Source organism: Ischnura elegans, chromosome X, assembly GCF_921293095.1.
Source record: "Ischnura elegans chromosome X, ioIscEleg1.1, whole genome shotgun sequence".
Lineage (NCBI taxonomy): Eukaryota > Metazoa > Arthropoda > Insecta > Odonata > Coenagrionidae > Ischnura > Ischnura elegans.
In genome coordinates this window covers 9,485,829-9,507,230 of record NC_060259.1, presented here as the reverse complement: position 1 = coordinate 9,507,230, position 21,402 = coordinate 9,485,829, and the positions used below count along the sequence as shown (strand labels likewise).

General features: G+C 38.0%; 1 protein-coding gene across 1 annotated transcript in view; it reads left to right on the top strand.

The window, feature by feature from the left end:
- The window catches only part of LOC124170566, a 58,435-nt gene extending 40,087 nt beyond the window's left edge, over positions 1-18,348 (top strand). Inside the window, exons 8-9 of the mRNA XM_046549364.1 lie at positions 114-1,376; positions 15,721-18,348. Coding sequence (XP_046405320.1) covers positions 114-1,376; positions 15,721-15,865 — 1,408 coding nt within the window. The 3' untranslated portion in view covers positions 15,866-18,348. The remainder of the gene's footprint in view (positions 1-113; positions 1,377-15,720) is intronic.
- The last annotated feature ends 3,054 nt before the right edge of the window (positions 18,349-21,402 follow it).

The window sequence follows — 21,402 nt, the reverse complement described above, 5'->3', positions numbered from 1 at the left end:
AGTCACTTCCTTGTAGTTTTAATGTGTAGTGTAGCCCTTGCTCTCTTAAATGTCTTTTGTAATTCTTGAAATAAAAAACTTTTGCTTAAGTAGCTCTTGAAATTTATGCTTAGTATTTCCAGTTTTGGCAGCCTCGACCGGCAAAAGCATGTGGCATACAATGGCACATGTGTGGAGTCACGCAGTGTTGATGATTTAGATGCCTTACAAGGTGGCCTGGAAGGGAAGCCTACTCATATATCAAATACTTTTGCATCGTCCAAAGAGCATTCCAAGAATCATTTGGTCCAGAAGCCTTGCAATGAAGAAGCAACAGATATGGAGCATGGTGACTTCTCATCAGTGAAAGAAGAAATACCAGAAAGGATTCCAAAAGACACAGTCAAAGAGGCGATATCTCAAAATGCTCATCAGCCCTCATCAAAGGCAATAATGGCTTCGAAAGGGCCTATCGAGGCTCTTCTTCCAGGACAAACTTATCCAGAGCATAGTTTAGGGCAATTGGGCACAATTTCCAATGACAGAGTGTTGCTAAGGACTCAATCTTTAGGAAGTGTTGAGACCAGTAATATCAGTACAAGAGGTGTGGGAGATGTTCTAGAGCTGAGCCAAAACAGTCAACACAGTTTGCAAGATTCATCTTTAAAAAAGTTAAAAGAAAAAGAGTGGTATGAGACATCCTTAGACACACCTGCCCAGACTCAATTTCCACCCCAAGGATCCCAGCCTAGAGTTAATTGGAAGTCGTTGAATACTTTAAAATCAGAAGTTATCAACAACATTAAAGATCGAGCTGATTTATCTCCATCTGCTGCTAGTAGCCAAGGTGTTGATGTCCCCGATGGTAGATGTGGTAGCAATGTTGATAGCAAGAACTGTTTGTCTCCTGATGTGGTTTTCCAGCAAGCCAAGAGTGGTTCAGAAATCGAAGTCTTTGATACTGTGGTGCCATTTGAGCTGCCCAAAAATCACATGGTGATACAAGCAGGGAAATGGCAGCCATATTGGGAGGTGACAAAGCCATTTGAAATGTCAGACTTCTACAAATATAGCACAAAGTTTCGCAAAAGCCATTCCATCAATTTGAGCAGTGATGCTAAAGCACCCAGAAGTCCACAGCCAGTCATTGGCAGCACTCCAGTAGTCAGTGCGTCTCATCACATTGCAATCAACCGATCAAACAGTGCTCAGGCCTCATCATCAGCCTCTAGCTGGGAGTCAGGCAGCCGAGAGCATCCGTCCCCCACCAAGCCACCGCAGCAGAAAGGCATCTACATGCCCCTCCAGCCCCTCACCTGCCATCCCCTGGAGCCCCCCCAACCGGCAACTGCACGCCGTGCTCCGTCTGCTTCACCAGTGCATCCCTCTCAGCAGTGGTGAGTGCATGCCATTGGTCGTTGTGGTTTTGGATGACCGTTACTAGACATTGATGCTCACTTGACCTCTGGTCATTCTAAGTTTTGAGTAGGGATGGGTCGAATAGTAGATTTCTCGAATTCGAATATCTAATCTTTGCTCGAATAATCGAATACCTCGAATTTCGAATACCTCGAATACTAAACGATGAATGTGAGAATGTTTGACTAGGTCGCCTATGCAGCAGGAAATCCAAGATTTTGGCGAGTAATTGTGATTGCCTTTAAAGGATTCAAACAGGAATTTAGCTGATTAATGGAATATTTTAATTTTATGTAAACAATAGGGTAGTTTCCTTCATTAAAGAAAACGAAAGGCATTAATTGTGATTCTTTACCTACCATTGGTGTATTCATAATATACAAATTATTTGGTTCAAGAAATACCGGTTTAGACCAATGGCAATGGTCAATTTTATCCTCATTTGAAAAAGGTCAGATTGGCGCCCATGCGATGCCACTCCACGTGACATCACAGGAACCTAGTTTCTACATGAGAGGATTGGAGTTTTACATCGTCTATAAGGTATTAATAATCCTTATTTAAGCCAAGCGCTACCAGCTAGCATGGGCCAGTAGCGCCGACTCCATGGGGCCTGAGGGGGCCCAAGCCCCCCCAAAAATCGTTACAGATGTGAGGAAAAAATGTGTCAGGCTTGTCGATTTTCCCCGAAGTGTCAAGATATCGAGATTCGAGTGAACAGGGTTCTAATGTTGATCATATGACTCTTCAAAAATGCTTAAAAAACTTTAAACTCACTACTTATAAAATTTACCGAGGCAGGGTCCCCGATTCGGCCCCCCCCAATATTTTTCGTAAGTCGGCACCCCTATACTCGGCTACCTGCTAGCATCCTGCGTCGTATTAGCGCTCAGAGCCTCGCCCGAAGGTCACCTCACTCGCGGCAGCGAGAAGAAGAACGAAGTCACGCGGAGTTTTTCCCGGCATTCATACTTACCCGTCGCGTTTTCGCGCGCTTGAAAATTTTCACTTTTAATTTAATCGCGAAGAATAGATATCGTCTTATAAAAATCTAAAAGCGTTAAATACGTACTCCAGGAGTATTACAATTATATTTCGATTCCGGCAATAAAAAAATAATAGGGAAGCACCCTATTTGAGCATTACGCCAAAATGCTAAGCCTCCGTCGTATTTCTTCGTCTTTCCGGCATATTTTCCTGCGTAAAATGCTTAACTAAAGTCATAAATATGTCGTGTTTGGTCTTATTCTTTCTTAAATTACGCGCATATTACTAATATTTCAATCCAATAAAAGTGTAATATTGTAAGGGTGCGGATTCTTGCCCTTGTCGGGAAGCGAATAATCACACACAAGTATTTGAGTTTTAACCCAAAGTTTATTTCCCTTTGAAATCCCAGTTTCCAAATCAATTCAATGAATATATATAAAGTAATTTGTGCGTCTAGAATAGCCAAAATTTAGAACATTACCAAAAGTCTCGGGAAGGAGAGGAGCTGCTGGTGATGGCACGGGTGGATAGCGAGGCGCTTAGGTCGCACGGGCCACGTGCTTCGACTCCAACTGTGAGTTACTGAGTGAGTTCCTGAGTGCGTCAGTCTCAATAGCATCTCCACCGTGCCATTATATAGGGAAGTGGAACCAGGATGTTTTCGTCCAAGAGGAAGGGGAAAGGAAGGGGAAGAGGAAGGTTAGGCGTTCTTGAAAGTGTAAAGGTGCAAATCCCAAGGCATAGTTTGTCACAGCTGGCTATTCTGAGACGTCACACAACAACATATTTATGCATATTTTGGAAATGGTAATCTTCCATTTCCGGATCACTACAATATCAATTGCCAAAAGTCATTGTTAGACAACTTTTGGGCTAGTAGATGACTCATGCAGCAGTTGACCTCCAGAAATGGGGAACTTCGAAGCAGGTAAGCAGAAAAAGGCCAGTGGGTGAGTAGAGGGGGGGGGCGTGAGACACGTTTTTATTGTTCTCGTGTAACTTGATATTTTTTCGAAGCTAAGGTCTTCGTAATATGATCCCTGCGCGAGCTGGGATCTATTGTTTGATTTCGGAGAAGAGGAAATCGTCAGAGTGGTTGAGGCGAATGCTGAATGGAGGGGGATAGCAGATCGTGGGAAATGCGTCAATGTCACTATCCCACGGCACTGAGTTCCTCCCTATGTTAGTTTCATCTCCTGGGGAAGATTCAAAATAAGTGCCTGTGGTTATTAGCCAAGAAGGACACATGGTAAACACCTCGTCTTATTTTTATCAAAAGATGGACGCGGGACAATGGTCTGTGGGGGAGAAAGAGTGAAGGGTGAAACGCGATTTTATTATTTTCCGGTAACTTGATATTTTTTCGAAGCTAAGGTCTTCGTAACACGATCCCTGCACAAGCTTGGACCTTTTGTTTGATTTGGGAGAAGAGGAAATCGTCAGATGGGGTGGGGTGAATGCTGAATGGAGGGGATAGCGGATCGTGGGAAATGCGCCAATGTTGCTATCCCACGGCACTGAGGTACTCCTGATGGGGGAAACCGGGGATTTTCGGATTTTTTCACCCGATCAATTTCGGTTCCCCACGTCGAACTCTATTCACCGCTCTAACCCGCGAATTTGATGTAGTTCGTCAGCTTGCCTGAAACGGCACTGCATGCACTAAATGACTAGAGTTCTTTCCAATTTTCTGAGTCAACTACCAATGATGTGCGAGCGACAGTATATGACGCGAAATTCAAAGTATTCGAGACGGTACCTTTGGCATAACTATTCGAGATCTCTAATATCGAATACTTTCTATTATTCGAGGTATTCGAGTATTCGCGGATACTATTCGAACATCTCTAGTTTTGAGATATTGATTGTAAAGTCAAGGCGGTACCCTCATAGGAAGGAAAGAAACTAACAGTCATAAAGAGCTCATGCTTAATTATAAAGAAACTACGTAATGTTAAGGCTTTTCATAACCCTACACAAACACAGATTTGAAAGGAAAAAATTGGAGGGTATGCTTCAGAAGGATGCTCTTTGCCTTTCAACTGTCCTTTTTTAATTCATGCTGATTGTATGATAGTTGAAATAAGAAAATTATTGTCCTTCATATTATTGTGAATTATAATAGAAAGCAATCCCATAGTTAGTCTTACAAGGGGAGACCACGAAACTTGCTCCGCCTTTTTCAATGCCGTATTTTTTATGGCCTTCGGAATGGTAAACACATCCCTGATCTAGTAGTGGTTCCGTTGAATGGGCCTTAGTTTGGATGTAACTAACACTAGAAGGACGGGAGTTTCGCGCTACCTAGAAGGACGACTAGGGGTCATTTGACCCCTAAAATGTATTTAGAAATAAAACACCTAATTTTCATCCAATATTCAGTTTAATCGTATTAATTGTTGAATCAGTTCATTAAAAACACTATTTAACATTATTAAATGTTATTTCCATTGTCAAAAGTTAATAACAATTATTTTAAAGAATCATGAATTAAACCGTATTTAGTAGTCGTTGGCAAATCTAATAATGAAAATACATACACTCAATACAAAATTTGGGTTACATGTTTAAACAATAGGTGCACTGGGTTACAATATTTGCATGAACATTTTTTAAACTTATTACTTTGTTGTAAATCTCAGACCGACAGTATTTTTTCAGCGCTGTTTCCACATAATATTTTTTTGCGCTGAACACGTACATTGGACAATTTATTCATCTACATCTTAATCTACACACTAACATGCAAGCCGCTTTAAAGCGTGTGGCAGGGGGTGTTAGGACACCAGCTGTTTGCGCATGAAAAAGAATTTGGAAAATGCAAAGGAAATTGGGGCATTGCTTCAATTTGATGGTACTTGGCACCTTTTTCTTTTTTGTGCCCGCGGAGATAAGGCTGTTGGATTTGGAGACGTGTAAATAAATTGATGCATGCTATCCATCATATCTACTCCCGCTTTGTTTTTATTATAAAATAGGATGGTCTCTGGTTTTCTTCTATTCGTTTCGGAAATAGTGTCGTCTGAGATCATGCTGCTGAGTAGGGGTTGGGGGAAAGAGTGGAAGGAGTGGGTGTCAGGAGGGGGGGAGGGGAAGGTACTGGGTTGGAAACCCCAAGTGGGGGTTGTATTGAGAAAACAACTTTTGGAGGATGGCGCGGGTGAGATGGAGGGAGGGTTCGTTGACTCGAAAGGGTCAACCAACCCCCCCAACCACTTGGGGTTTCCAACCCAGTACCTTCCCCTCCCCCTCCTTATAATAATAATAATAATTTATTTGTCCGGCGATTTGTTCTCACAAATATAGGACACGTCAATTATGGTACAAAAATACATAGATACAAAAAACTACAAGGTATTACCATACATCATGTAAAAAGCAAGGTGTTATGGATGAAGAAAATCATCCACAGAATAAAATAACTTTTTCAAAAGAAACTCATGAAGCTTTGATTTGAAGAGATATATGTTTTTGACTCCCTTCACTTCTGGTGGGAGTTTGTTAAATAGCAGTAGGCCCATGTGCCAAGGTGCATAACTTGAGTTCTTGGTTCTTGTAAATGTTTGATGGAGGCTTGTAGAACTCCTTGTATAATGACAGTGGTAATCACTATTTGTTGCATAATTCGAAAGATTCTTTTTTGCACAGACAATTACAGCATACATATATACACAGGGGAGAGGTAAAATGTTGAATTTCTTAAAAAGAGGGCGACATGGAGCATAAACAGGCACCTTGCCGATAATACGGAGTATCCTCTTTTGAATTTTGAAGATTATTTTGGAATTGGGTCTAGGGCCCCAGAAGAGTATACTAAACATTACATGTGAGTAGAATTCACCATAATAAATTGATAACAGTACATCAATATCTACAGTTTTTCGGATAGACAGGATCAAAAAACAGACAGAACTCAATTTACTGCGAAGCTTCTGAATATGTTCCTCCCAAGATATTTGATTATCAAGAGTTACACCCAGGAAGGAGGAACTGAGGTTTTGTGGAATAGGTTTACCATCAGTCTTAACAGAGATCTGTGATTGCTGTTTATTCTTGTAGCAAAAGTAAATTAAATTAGATTTCTCCACATTGAGGAGGAGAGAATTTTGATTACACCACTCTTGTAAGACACGTGCTGCATCATTAGATTTTAAGGTCAGGCTTTCCATTGATGTGGCAGACACTAAAACATTGGTATCATCAGCGTACAATACTGGAAGTACACCTGGTACATATTTAAACATATCTGGGAGGTTATTTATAAATAAAAGGAACAGAACTGGTCCCAGAACTGAGCCCTGGGGAACGCCCATGACAATTTTTTTCTCAGGGGACATAAAATTGGTTCCATCCCTTCTAAGGACAACACTTTGTCGCCTATCACTCAGGTAAGACTCAATCCACTTGCACTGCAACTTACACCCACTCCTTCCACTCTTTCCCCCAACCCCTTCAAAGAGTATATATGTTTGCTCAAAATTCGAAATTTTTGTACCTGATAATGACCTCTATGGTCGAAACATGTCATACGGACGAAAGAAATCTGTGGAAAGCAACGAAGTCTCCTTTTCATTTTTGTGTATTAATTTCCACAAAGTTGAGCCGAAAACCATTGAATGTATTTTTAATATCCCAAATATGCAATTATTGCTGTGGCCTCTCATGCGGTTGAATACAACCCAAGGGAACTGGAGATTTCATTGCACTGACAGGGGAGACCACGAAACTTGCTCCGCCTTTTTCAATGCAGTATTTTTTATGGCCTTCGGAATGATGAACACATCCGTGAACTAGTAGTAGTTCCGTTGAATGGGCCTTAGTTTGGCTGTAATTACTTAATTTTCATGTGGTTCTTTTCACAAGCCGCCTATAGTTCCATAATATCACATCACTCAGCAGACGGGTCAGGTGGGGTAGTGGTAGCGTTTAAGGCTACCACCCAGGGGACCAGGGTTCGGGGCTTCATGATGGCTGTATATTTTGTTGTCTTCATTATGATCATATGGCGTAAACTTTTTTATTAATTTTAATTGCGACAAGCATAGACATGAGACTATTTTTTTATCATCATAATGGCGTTTAGGTATTTACGCAGTGTCATTTCCAACGTGGATAAGTGAAGGCTCCACTTTATACTCTCCTCAAAAACATACCGAAAGATTAACAGGGGGCTAAAACTGTGGCTTTTTTTTTAAGAAATTACATGTTTACGCCACGACCAGTCAAGGTCGCGGCATAAGAAGGTAGAGAAAAGTATAAATGTATGCAGTGGGGGAAGTGGAAGCAGAATTTCCAAGTACAATCACATTATCACCGTGGTTTTCGAAAACCAGGTCTTATATGGGGCAGTCAGTATACGCATACTATCACATAATTGCCACTAAAAAGATCGCTGTCTGATGAAAACTTTCAATGACTCCAGGAAGCAATCTTACATAACATACTATGTGCATGAATAATAGTGTATTGTTTTTTTTACGTAAATTATGAATATTACAAGAAATTAATGTGAAAGGCTGGATTACCTGAGTTTTCTGTTTTTTTCTCACCGCCTCTCCCCATCATGAGCCTGTATAATCAGGAGTTTGCTGTGTCTATATGACTGCATAGTTTCAATGTGTATTTGTCATACTTGAGTCATTGAAATACAATTTACCATGTAATCATGTAAATTCGAAAATAAGTTAAATCTTCCCGAAGTTATTACTAACCTTGCAGTGATTTTTTTAAAGTTAGAATGTGTGTTTAGTGTGCTCAGAATTTATTTTGTATGTAACATTCCTGAAACTTTCTGAAAATTACATCAATTTGTAAAGGTCATGGTAATTAATAAATATCTTAAAGTGTTAAGTATGTCCTTTTCCTCCCCTGATATAAAATTTACCATGCATGCAATAATTATGGTGTCCCTCTCTTTCTTGGTTCAGCACAGCACTGTTCAAATTTAGTTTTTCCCACTACAAATTTCTTATGTTTCCTTCTTTATTCGAGTGAGTAGCTTAAGATTGGATGTATTATTATATCTTTCATTCCTTTTGTACTTACAATTTTGTTAATAACACTAGGTAACAATTATTAACTTTTTTCTGTTGACTTCAATTTTTTAGCTGTTTTTGGGTACTATAGGCATGCTGATTTCAAAACTGCAGTCAGTTTTCTTGTATGACATCAAGTTTTTTCACTATTCATTATTTAATTGTGACCACACTCAACTTGATTGAGCGTCGGTCACAGGAGGCATCATTGCTCTCCAATTGGTTGACATTAACCTTGTACGACTGTTGCTGGGTAACTGACATCGTAGGAGGCCAGCAACAAGTGCATTGTTGTCTAGTTATGCGGGAGATATTAAGGGGGCGCCCTAGCGTTTGAATTTCCCAATGTAACGGCTCTCGAAAGGCCTCTAGCCGCAACACCGGGATATGGAGACGGAAGCCGAAGCGCCTCGAGGGAGAGAAAGGGGGGGGGAAAGACAACTCCCCTCCCAACTTCACCCGTGACGACTCCGAGGAGAAATTTGATACTCAGGATAAACTTGATACGGGTCGTTGGAACAGGGTTCGCCGTCGAAGTTGATATGTGACACCTAAGTGGCGGCGAGCCAATTAAAAATATTAGAAGCCAACTTCTGGTTCCTCTCTCATGCCCTGAAAAAATAGGCCTGTGAATGCAAAGGTCCTTTTGAGTTAACAACTTTTCCGAAATTGTTGGCGATGATATCTTCATTACGTATACAGGCATGTCGTCAACATAACACTGCCGACCTCGGTGTCAGCTGGGTAATTTCCTCGCCTGCCAAACAAGAAATTGCGGGTTGGAGTCCCGTCTGGGTAGGTTTCCCCTATCCAGGGCTTGGTTGTTCGTGTAAATTATTGTTAAACTTTTTGAATACTCAATACAAAATGGCTCAATTTGAGCTGTATTCGGTGGTTTTGGAATAAAACAAAATTTAAAAAATAAAATTTCAGCATTGAATTGTGGTTTATGATGTTATTTTAACGGAATGTAGAGTCATTTTACGCAATGAAGACATCATCGCCCGCAGTTTTCGAAACGGAAGGGAAAACACGGGTGGCAAACAAAAAGTGGAGAGGTTCTCATTTGATATATACTTACGTGAAATATATTCAACTAACATAATTAATTATTAATAAAATGTAACAATATATGTCAGCTAGCTTGCTTGAAAATCACTCTTGGATGCGAAAAGCAATGGTTACCTAAATTAGAGCCAGAAATATTTTTTTATTAACACCGATGAAAAGAAGCAATTAAACAGAACATGATGAAAAAACTCCGTTGGAGAGCCGAAACCTGCATTTCAAGACAAAAGTAGTTCTTAATTAATAGTTGAACTTTGTGTCATCATTTTTTCTGATATAGCATTCATCAGAAATCACCTCGCAAACGTTTTATATTTTGAAAATGCAATGGAAAACATGAAATTATATATGAACGATTATAAATTAACAAAAGTATTTAAATCATAAGAAAACATCAAGAATAAGTTCACCAGCTCCACAACTAGTTTGCATTTGCATTCAAGGGAAAAGTTGACCCCGTCATCATCACTGAATCTTGGCATTGATACAATGATGCGCGAGGCTGTGTGATTCAGAAGCCCTTGAAGGTCCACTTAAAATTTTTTTCTTCCACTGATGTCCCCTCTGGGTATGAAGATTTTTTTTTTTCGTCTAGCCCTTTCATAACTAGGATAAAGCTGATAGCCACAGATCTTGGCAGTCTTACGAATAATTTTGGATAGAAATTTTGTTAAATTGCCATCAACAATCAGCGAAATAGCTTCTTCTGGCGTCAGTTCATTTTAAGTTGCAGGTATTTTCCTCCATTTCTGTAATATCCGTTTCCCTCGGGTGGGGGTGGTCGTGGTCATTTCCGTGATTGTCTTCGCTGCCGCATCATTCCCTTGCAAGCGCAGTGTCACAGATGTGGCTAGCAATAGCTCAGCTGCTGTTGCTTTCTCAAACCAGTCACTTTTCTGCTCTTATTGTTAGACCTATCACTAGACCTCTTAAAGTCTTTCTTAGGCCTTTCTTTGCTGCTTTACCCAGAAAAACCAGGAATTAGATAGCAATAGTGACATAAAATCGCCTAGGAGGAAAGTAAAGCCAATACGAATACGTTTAACAATGATAGGTTACAAACTGTGCAAGGAGTTTCAAGGAGATTATTATGTATGTGTAGGTGGCTATACCCTTCTCTAACCAACATCAACGTTTTATTTCAAACCTGTCACTGGTTCTCTTGCATTCGTCCCATTTCTGGAAATACGTATTGAAAAAGTTCATGGCATTCTGCATTACTTCCTTCGTCATCACTTCGTGCTCCCAGTTAAACTTATTGAGAAGATATTGAACAGCAAATTTACGTTTTGAGGACAACGAATATCCACTTCCATTAACAATAACGTCATGTATTTCTTTTCGTGTAACTTTCATCCGCTCAATTTTTCTTATCCGAAATATCAACAATCTGAATCATCAAAGATGAAAATCGAAATTAGAATATAATACCCTGCATAATACATCACACGAAATCAGTGAGATATTTATCTCGGAAAACATAGGAACCTTTTTATCGTTGCGAGATATCCTCCAGTAGTGGTAGTTCGTCCTCAATGCTGAAAACTCACGCTCTAGGGAAAATAGACCTTGGTTCCTCACTTCCGTAGCACAAGCACTGATATCCTTTGACACTTGCTAGTAAAAGTTGACTAATTTGCTAGGTAAAATCGTGAAAGGAATATTTTTCAATCAATGGGGAAGAAGCATTTGTGGAAAACTCCGTGTGAGCCACCTCGTAGAAATCATCTTTATTGAAGATAAGTGATCCTCAAAATGGCAAAAACCCTTCATATAACGAGGCAATAAAGCAGTTAGCGGCATTTCTACAAATGGACAGCTATGCTTTTAGTAGAAAACTTTTTCAACGCTAGATAAAAATCGTAAGACTGAGTTAGGGTTTACGGTCACAATAGGGGTTACCGCGGTAGGCAGGATAGTGCCCGCCGGCACTCTTGAGCCCTTTCCAATGTTTGAGCTGATGGGAGCTATGAAAGACCTAGGAGAATGTGGTTAGCAAAATACGGGTACATTGCGGTAAGATATGGGTTCTCCAAGAATAAGAAACTATTTCCTTGCAGCCGCGCCCTTTCCGAGACAAGCTTCTGACTTGCCAGCGCAATCATTGAGTCCGTAACATATATCTCATGAAAAATCGTAATTTGCACATAAAAAAATCAAAAAATAACACTTATATGGAATTTATAATGTATGCAAGTGTAGAATACTGTAATGTCTTCACATCTATAGCGAAATATCCTGAACTATAACTAATGCTGAACAAATTTCCGCATCTAATCATCGCATCGGGTGGTTGGACACTCAGGCACATAACTTGATAGGAGAGGTGGGGTGGCAGGTTGGTGCAAGATTTCTCTTTTGAGAATCAAAGTTGATATTTTTTTGTTATGCGGTGTAAGATCTTATGCATAACAATGTGAATAAACATGAAGTTTTTCTCTCACCATGTTATCAAGACGTGAAAAATAAAACATTTTCATCGTTTCATAAAAAATAATAGGAACTGTCAATAAAAAAGAAATTTTCACTACGACGGAATCTAACCATATTCATTCTTGCTATGGCATCCTTAAAAATTACTCATTTTAAAACAAAACACAACTGTAGACATATACTTCTGACAATTTTATCAAAATATAAGAAAACATTATTGAGATAATTTTATGCTAATTTGACAGAAGTCTCTGTTTGTTGCACGTCTTCCTTTTCCAAGGCTTCCATTCTTTTTGACGGCATCGTTTCCCTTGGGGCTTGCTAGACACTTCCATCGCACCACAAAAAGAAATATGCAAAACGAAAGAACGACGATACGACCTCAAAATCAAGCAGCTAAGAAAACGTATGACCGGCCGACTGCCGGTGTTGCTGTTGAGGGGAGGGCCTGCGCGCCTCGGAAGGGAGGGCAAGGAGGGGAGGCAAAGAAGTGAAGAATGACTCGCGGAAGGAGGAAAGGTGTATAGGATGACTCGAAACGACTGCGCGTTATCGAAAAACTGGCTGCATGGTCTCGCAATTTCCCAAATTGTAGCTTTGATTTACGACATGTGGCATACGTGCAGCCTTTGCTTGTAGTTGAAGGATTACATTATGCTTTGGCTGGTTGGATTTTCTTTACGTGATTTTGCGCCGTGGTGATAGTCATTGAAAAAAATCAAAATTCGTGAAATTAAGTGCAAGTATCTCCTGTAGGAAACCTGGTAAAAGACCCGTCATTGTCTTAAGGCACAGATTTAAGCTTTAAAATATTCTGAGTCAAGAAACCGCTATGTACCTATAATAATGAGCGAAGCACAAACTGGTTATAGATAGGGTCTGCATCGTCTTCCGCGACCGTGCTAGGGCGTCCCCTTAAAGCAAGAGGCAGGCACGTAGTTCGAAATTTGCTCAATAGGGAACTTCAATGTTTAGTGGGTTGCATACACTGGTATTTTGTTTTCTATTTGCACGCATTGTTAAACCATACCCTGTAATAGATCATATTTCTTTGAATTTCGTTTGAATATTGCTGAAAGTTAAATTCATCGTTATTTATTGGCAGGTATTATAAAATGTAGCTATATCTAAAAGTGGAGGGTCAGAGTATAGGTGCTCCTGGCCTAGATTCTGAAGTGGATTGCGAGTTCTTTTCCTTTTATAATACTAGCAGTGTTTAGTTTTTATTTACATCCATATGAAGTGAAAATTTTCATGTTTTGAATTTGTTTATTTGAGTATGGAAAACTTCCACTCCATCATGCTTGATTCTTCAGATTTCCTGTCTAGTTGGTGGCAAAAGACATGACATATACTGCCATACAGCAATGTACTCGTCAGGCTAGCCTTTATACCCTTTCCTTGCTGAACACAATTTCGTTTAGCCCAATTTTGATAAAGCACAAATTTGTTCCTCAGGGAAACATCCTAACGCTGCTTATCCTAATCAAATAACCTTAACTCTCCCTTGATAAAATGTGAGCTTGCTCTAAATACACACGAAATTACTCTCATTTTACGTGCATTAATAGTATTGCTTGCCTCAAATCTTCTTCCTTGTTTATGTATTCGTCAAAATCCATTGCTGCCCAATGGCCAAAAACATTACTCATCATGTGGTCTGGATAGCCGACCTACCGAAATAATTTATCTCGTCTCCTTAACAGAATGACATTAGTTAATTTAGATCGTAAATTAAGTTTGGAAGTAGTGGAAATGAGTTCTTTGAAAGCATTACCATTTTAGATGTAATTTTTGCCGTCGTAGGTTATCAGGTGAATTATATATACATAACTAACTGTCAAATGATGTTCCTCTATCATAGGCTGTTATTTGTGCAAAAGCTGTGGCTTAATTTGAATTGCTCTGAGACCTTTAGTGATATCTCCGGTTGGATCCGGAATTTTAAACGGCGAGCTGATAAATATTTTTAGTGCTTCGATATCAGGTGAATCGGCTAGTGCTGATAGCACAGTCGTCGCCACAGTTTTTGAGTTCTTTCCTGACTATTTTTTAACGTCGACAAGACAGGATTGATTTTGAAGAGAATGCCATCCTGTTCATTTATTTTCAGGGAAGAAAAACCTATGTCAGGTTTCAAGGAATTAAAAGATCATTTCACGTTGCTGCTTGGTGCTAATGCCTCAGGGGAATTCAAATTAAAGCCAGTTATGATTTATCATTCAAAAATTCCACGAGCGATGAAATGGTATTCAAAGTAGCATTTGCCTGTCATTTGGATAAGCAAAAAAGGGCCTGGGTGACACAAAAATTGTTTTTAGACTGGTTTGAAAATTCTTCGATAGCCGGCAATGCATTGCGAACCCCTGAGATAGCTTGCATTTTCCTGGATGTTAGCCCACCCGCACATAAGGAGGGAATTTCTAAGGCATGTACGAATTTTTTTAGCGTGAAAAATGTCTTTGAATGGGTGCCTACTACCAATAAAGATATTTAAAACTATAAATGTCTGTGTAAATAAGGCTTTCTAAGGCTTTTAATAGGAATATATATGGTTTATAGGAAATTCGACCTTTGCTACCGGGAACGCATCCCTATCTTCCCATTGTTAAAATGATCTCAAATAATGCAAATTCGACTAGCACAAAGACCCCAAGGAATGCATCCCTTGCGCTAAGGGAGGCATGGGTGTATAGCCTTTTTTGCCTATTTTAAGGAGAAAAGTAGTGATCATGATAAATCATGGGACCCTTACAAAGTGAACAAGCAGTATGTCAAGAGTTAGCAGGCCTGCAGGAAGGTTTCACGTTACATTTCTATTTGGTATACCTATAATTTGGCAAGAGCCCAAGGATCACTCATGTTATGGCTTTTTAATGCTAAAAAATTTCCTTACACAGCAATAAAATCAAATGTAAAATAGAGTATCATAGTTAGTCATGATCTATATGCCCAGTGCTTCATCTAGCTGCATTCCCAGTGCCAGTTTCCAAGGTATCTCATTTCATCTCTTAGCAAATACAGGAGTACGAATCTGGTGAAGGCCGAAGTGATCCCAATGATGATTACCTTGAAATTAAAGATGATTTCGTAAGGGATTTGATCAGCATGGGTCTAGTGATTTGGTTCGAGATTTGAGTCATTCTCAAAAAGATAATCACATATATTTGTACACAGATTACGCACTCCAGAAAAGTAAGCAAGAAGCAACAATTTTTACCATAATATTTATGTTTATCATTTGGTAAAAAAGTCACTATTTGATTGATCGCAATTTCAACTTTCAGTAACTGTATGTAACCCTTAGATAAATTAAATCATTCAGTATGGGCTGTATATAAGGTAAGATTTAGAGTGAAATTCCATTATATGCAAATTTTGCATATGAAGGGCAATCCAGAGGGCAAAAGTTAGTTTTAAAAATCTCAGATCTAAGACAAAAATATTGGTTGTTCCCTAGTGTAACCATTGTTTTAATCACAAATAATTGCTGGAATCACCCTGACAAGCAATATTTCAACTATTAGAACTTCATTTTTTTCATTTATTCTGGTGTAGAAAAAAATGTGTTTGTTTTATGCAAAATTTTAGGGCACTGTTGAAAATTTCAGGTGGGTCCCATCTCATTGTTATGTCTGTCTGCCATACATTTAATATTCTCCTCTTGTTATTTTTATATAACATAAGATTACTCTAATAGTTTTAAAATTTTTTATGTAATTTTCCAGTTGACTGAAATACTGCCCTTGATCATGTTTTCTTATTCGTTGTCATTTTTTGTTGGGGAAACATATAGGAGTCGTCCTCATACTGCAAATTCTTTGCCGCTGGAAGTCCAAGCCAAAGGTAGTGGATTGCACTCTAAAGATGGTGCCTTATCTTCTGAGATGATTGCTTGGCATCAGGATCAAAGTGTTCCTCATTCTGCTACATTAGTTTAGGTCATTTTCAAGCATTTTTTGCTATCCTTAAAAGGACTCTGCATTTATATGACATCATTTGTACAGCAATACCTAAGAGACCAAAAGATGTGCGTGTACAAGCTTTTTTGCCAAGTGACTATTCCAGCTCGTCATCTACATTTCATTTTCCCACCTGTCAATGATGATTTTGAATAATTTTACTCGTTTATGATTGATATTTTATGTAAATATTTATTGTTTGCCGCTGATGAATAATTGTCGAAGGATGTATGCATTGAGTGTATGGTTGTCATCCAATGATAATAAATTGACTCATTTTAAAAGACATTTTAGTTTCCTATGGCCTAATCAGCTACAATTCCATTTCATGGTGTGACCTTGGAATTTGCTTGGTAATAAAGACTTAACCATTTCCAAACTACTGATACTATTTTCACTGGCATTGTTCATTGCCATTAAATGTTCACATCATTTTTTTGGAGATGTTGAACCTATTTTTGATATGTTGTGAAATAAATTACATATAGTATTTCTAATAAAATTATTTTATTTTTGAAACTGACATTTAATATTGTTGCCTTATGCAGTTTTCTAATGGAGCTTAAGTGTAATTCATGTAAATTTATATGAAAGTGCAAGTAGAAGGATTGGCATTTTGTTATATTTTATTTGAGATTTTTAAGTAGTCTTCACCTGACATCATATTTTATATATTAATTCATTTTGCATGATTTATGATAATGTTGACGAATGTTAACATTCAAGGATTTGTATTTTTAATCATTATTTGTGGCATGAAATTGTCACTGCTAATGTGCCTTGCTGATATTACTGGTATGAATAATAGGTGTAATTTATAAAGAACTTTTACTCCGACTACAAATTCACATTCTATGTGAAGTTTGAGAAAAGGTCTTAAAGATTGTGTACTTAACTTGCATTTATATATACCAAATTAAAGTTTTTAAACTGAGCAATGATGTTTATTTTTTTCATTGAAATGTTTTTACTTCTGGGGCCTGGTTTATAGTGTTAAAATGCTTGTTTTTTTATCGTATACATAGTATGTTAATTTATAGGTGTGAAGGTTTTTTGTCTGATAAGCAATGTTTTGCTGAAGCACTTGCCCTCATTTTGTTAAGGACTCTCCTTATCTCTTTAATTTAAATGACCTTAAAATTTTTATTGAACCACCATTTATTTTATGTATGTTTTAATTTTTGTAGCTAAATGTTAAGAAAACCAAGAATCTATTTTTTATGCCCAAAATAATGCACAAATGAGAAATATGTATGATTTAATGACTATACATTTCAACGTTCCACCATGTAGCAAGACTATTGTTCATTATTTTCTGCAAGATTTATTATTTATTATGAGAATTATTCCTGGTTAAGATTTTTTTGGCGGCAATAGTTCTGTATCATTATTATCTTTCAGTCAGTATCATCACTGTTACATATTTGTTAAACTTAATGATATTTTCAAATTATAAAATTACGCCATTAATGAAACTTCTTATCCACCATTCAATTGTATCTATATTTCAATTATTTTCACATTTTATTTTGGGAAATGCCTTTCAAATTTAGTTTACATTTTTTACTGTTTAAAGGTATTCAATTAACTAAATTCCTCATTTAAATGATATTGAGATTTCGTGTGGAATTTCATCTCAGTTCCTAAATAGATTTTGCATTTAATTTATCAATCATCTTTCATTGATATTTATATTCACATCGATATTTATGTTCTCATTGATGCAATTATCAAAATTTGGTATGTGTATAATTTAATTTTTGTAAGTGTAAAATATCGTGTTGAAATTAAAATATTCTGCTTTCATTGCCTAAGAGTCATTTTCATGACAAAATGATAATACATATTCAAGTTTTGCTAGTTTATTATTCATTGGTACATGTTAACTTTTAGCCAGCTTAATTCTTTTATAATTTCGATTGTTAGATTCACTTCCTGAAAACCAATTAAAAATCTTGATGTTAATTTTTAAAAAGGTACAAAACAAGCAGAACAATTGCAAGCAATGTCACAGTCAAAATAGCCTTTTGACTTCATCTTGTTCAGTTAATCCTTTTTCATTGTTTGGAGATGTGCTCTTTTACAAAAGTGGTGCATGTATGTGATTGTCGTGATGTTCTTCATTTGATGGAGTAAAATATGGTTTTCATTCATTAAGTACCTATTAATTGCTGGTGTGTATCTATCCAAACAAAAATAATGATTTCTGCCATGATAATTTAGACCAAAGTGAACCAGGCCTCAGATTTGCTGTATTAAGCATTCAGTTCTAGTGATGAAGTTATTTACTTTTTAAATTGTCTAATTCCATGTGCCTTGTGGCAAAGTGCCAAACTTGATCATTTCATATTTGCCATCTGTGAGGTATAACTGAATGTGTTGAAAATGCTACATCATAATTGTGATGAAAAATGTTCTAGCTCTGTAAAATAATGTGGATGCAATAAAGGAATTTTCAAATATCCTCCTGATATGAATCGTTGAAATCCCACTGTTTTTGTGTTACGCAGGTCATGCAAACAAAGCATTGACTTAGTGTACTTTCTGCATGATAAAACACTGAATGCTCCTCTCTTAACTTAATTTTCAGTATTCTTGAAGTAGCACTAATTTATTAATTTCAAAGAACTTCGGTATGCTATGCACAAGGTTCTAAGTAGTATGACAGCTGGTCATTTTAAAACTCATTCTTTGAGCATAAAATCTTTGATGAAATTGAAACTCCCTCAATCTTGAATTGGGGGCGTGGGCTCCATCTCCGCCGCCCCCATTGTTGCACTACTGCCTGTAGTGACTTCACAATGACTGAGGCATTAGTTATCTAGAATCCCTTCATAGCTAATTGTATATTGGGTTATAAGGTAGGTTGTAAAATTGCAGTAATAACTAATCACTACATAGCTACCCACTTCTGTTTAAAGCTGTATCTTAATGTATCAGATAGATGAGTCGAGCATGCCCCTGCACATTACTCCCAGTACCCACACATTCTTTGTCCCACGATTTGCTCTTTAATGATTGTTTCATAGTATCAGTTATTGCATCCCTTCCCTCCGCTTACTGAGCCCTCAGCCTCCAAGCCATTAAATTAGCATACATTTGGCACCTACAGGCAAGTAACGTACTGGACTTGAATGTCTCCTGCTAACCTACTCCCCTATCACCCCTTCCCTTTCCCTCGTACAGCATTTTCCTTGCTCCTGCTTCCCACAACCCTACCTGTTTTTCCTTAGATGTTAAAGATAAAGAAATTGGCTTCGAAAGCACAAGAAAATTTTTCCCGTATGAGTGTTTCTTTTTTTAGCAATTAAGTCTTGCTGTTTTACTATTATATTGGCATTGTGTGAATGAATGAAGGAGTTGATTGGCCATGTTGGCTTGTTTCTCTTGGGCTCAGCATGCCCAGAAACAATTGTTCCTGTCTCTTTCATAAATTATATATGTACACACACGTTTGATATAGACTCACATTAGGATTATAAATGAATACATTAAACTTCTTCTTGCCCTACAGTGGGCACATAGAAACACTTAGTAATAAAGGAAAAATGAAAGGATGGAACTTACGGGGAATAGTTATTTCTTTTGAATTTTCGATGGGACGCAGCCCATCTTTCTCAAGTGAGAAGAGGAAGAAAGAAATAACTATTCTGATGTTAAGTAATACACATAATTTAAATATATAGAGGCAAGGAAGCATGAGAATTCCCAGCTTAACAAACAGCAGTCTACATGAATCTCGATATACCCAAAATGGTTCTGAGTGCCCTCTTCTGCAGGAGAAACACTTTGTTTAGGAGAGTAATTGCTGACCCCCACAATTCAATGGCATAATTAACTATACTTTGGAAGTTACAGTGATACAGGGTCATTAGTCCTTCATGGGATAATGAGTTGGTTTGTAATCTCAGACTATTCAGGACTGTAGATAATTTTGTATTTCATTCATTGACATATGGAGACCAAGAACCAGAGTTTTCAATTATTAGACGTAGGAATTTTGTGTTAGCAGTAGGATAGAGTTGGGCATTTATTAAAAGAAGCATCATTATTGAATAGCAGGAGTATTCATATTACTGGTTGATATGAGTTTGCATCATCTGCATACATGATGGGTCTAATCTTACTGTTTCCGTGTATAAATGAAGGCAGGTCATTGATTTATATGAGAAACAAGAGGGGGCCAAGAACACTGCCTTGAGGAACACCTACGTTTATCACCTTAGGGTTGGATTTTCCGACTGAGTCATGTAATACTATTTTAACAAGCTGTGTTCTATTTCTCAAGTATGAATCTAACCATGCCAATGCATTACCTCTTACTCCATAGTTGCACCATTTTTCTAAGGGGGTTTGATGGTCGACCATATCAAATGCCCTAGGGAAGTCTATGAAGAGAGCAGAAACTTTGTCTCCATTATCAAATGACTCTGAGATGGAAGTCCAGGCATCCAGAAGAGCATCGCTTGTCGATCTATCTTTGCGAAAACCCCACTGAAAGGTAGAGAGAATAGCATTCTTTTCTAGGAAAAAGATCAGCCTGTTATCAAAAATACGCTCAAATACTTTTGATAGCTGAGGCAATAGAGAGATAGTTGCCTACATCATTTTTGTCACCCTTGTTTTTATACACAGGTACTCTTTGGCTAGGCTTCAGTTGGTCTGGGAAGATACCAGTGGACATCGATGCGTTAATTAAGTGAGTTAAAGGTTTAACTAATAAGTGTTTGCATTCAGAAAGTATTCTGCCTGGAATCCCATCAATACCTGGAGTTGTGGACTTTGATAAGGTACCTAAACATAATAAGACTTCCTTTTCTTCACAGGGGTGAAGGTAGAGGGATGATATTGCTCTGAAATGTTTCGGTCTGTATGTGAGTGGTTTTGTAAAGTTGCTAGCTGGAGGTGCAGTAATATAGTAATGTCACTCTAATGTCACATCATGCACAGTGGCGCCGACACCATGGGGCCTGAGGGGGCCCGAGCCCCCTCAAAGATTCGTTTGGGGGGGCGGAGCCTCCTCAATAATTCAATAAAATAATTAATTTAAATTATGCTTTGTGAAATCACAAAAGTATATTGGTAATTTTTATTTCCCATGTTTGACCATATAGTTACCTTTTAAAATAAATTCAACAATGTGTTAGAACAAATAATGATAAGGTTAAGCAAAACTGAATTAACACGTTCCGTGCTGATGATGTAGCGTCTACGTCATGGCAGCCACTACCCAGTGACTGATGACGTAGATGCTACGTCATGATTCCCTTTTGCGTTATATTCCGCCCTGAGCGCCAGCCACCGCTGTTAGGGTATGGGAGAGGGTCAGTCACCACTCTTCGCCTGTTTGCCGTGCGGAAAGCTCCAAAAAAATTTTTTTTTTCGATTTTTTCTGTGTTTTTCTATTTTACCCGGTTTTGCTCTGCAAGGACGTCTTTGGGGGTGGCTTTTTACAATGTATTTTTTATTACTTTCATTTTATAATGCAGAAAACAGTTGTATATTCTCACAATTGT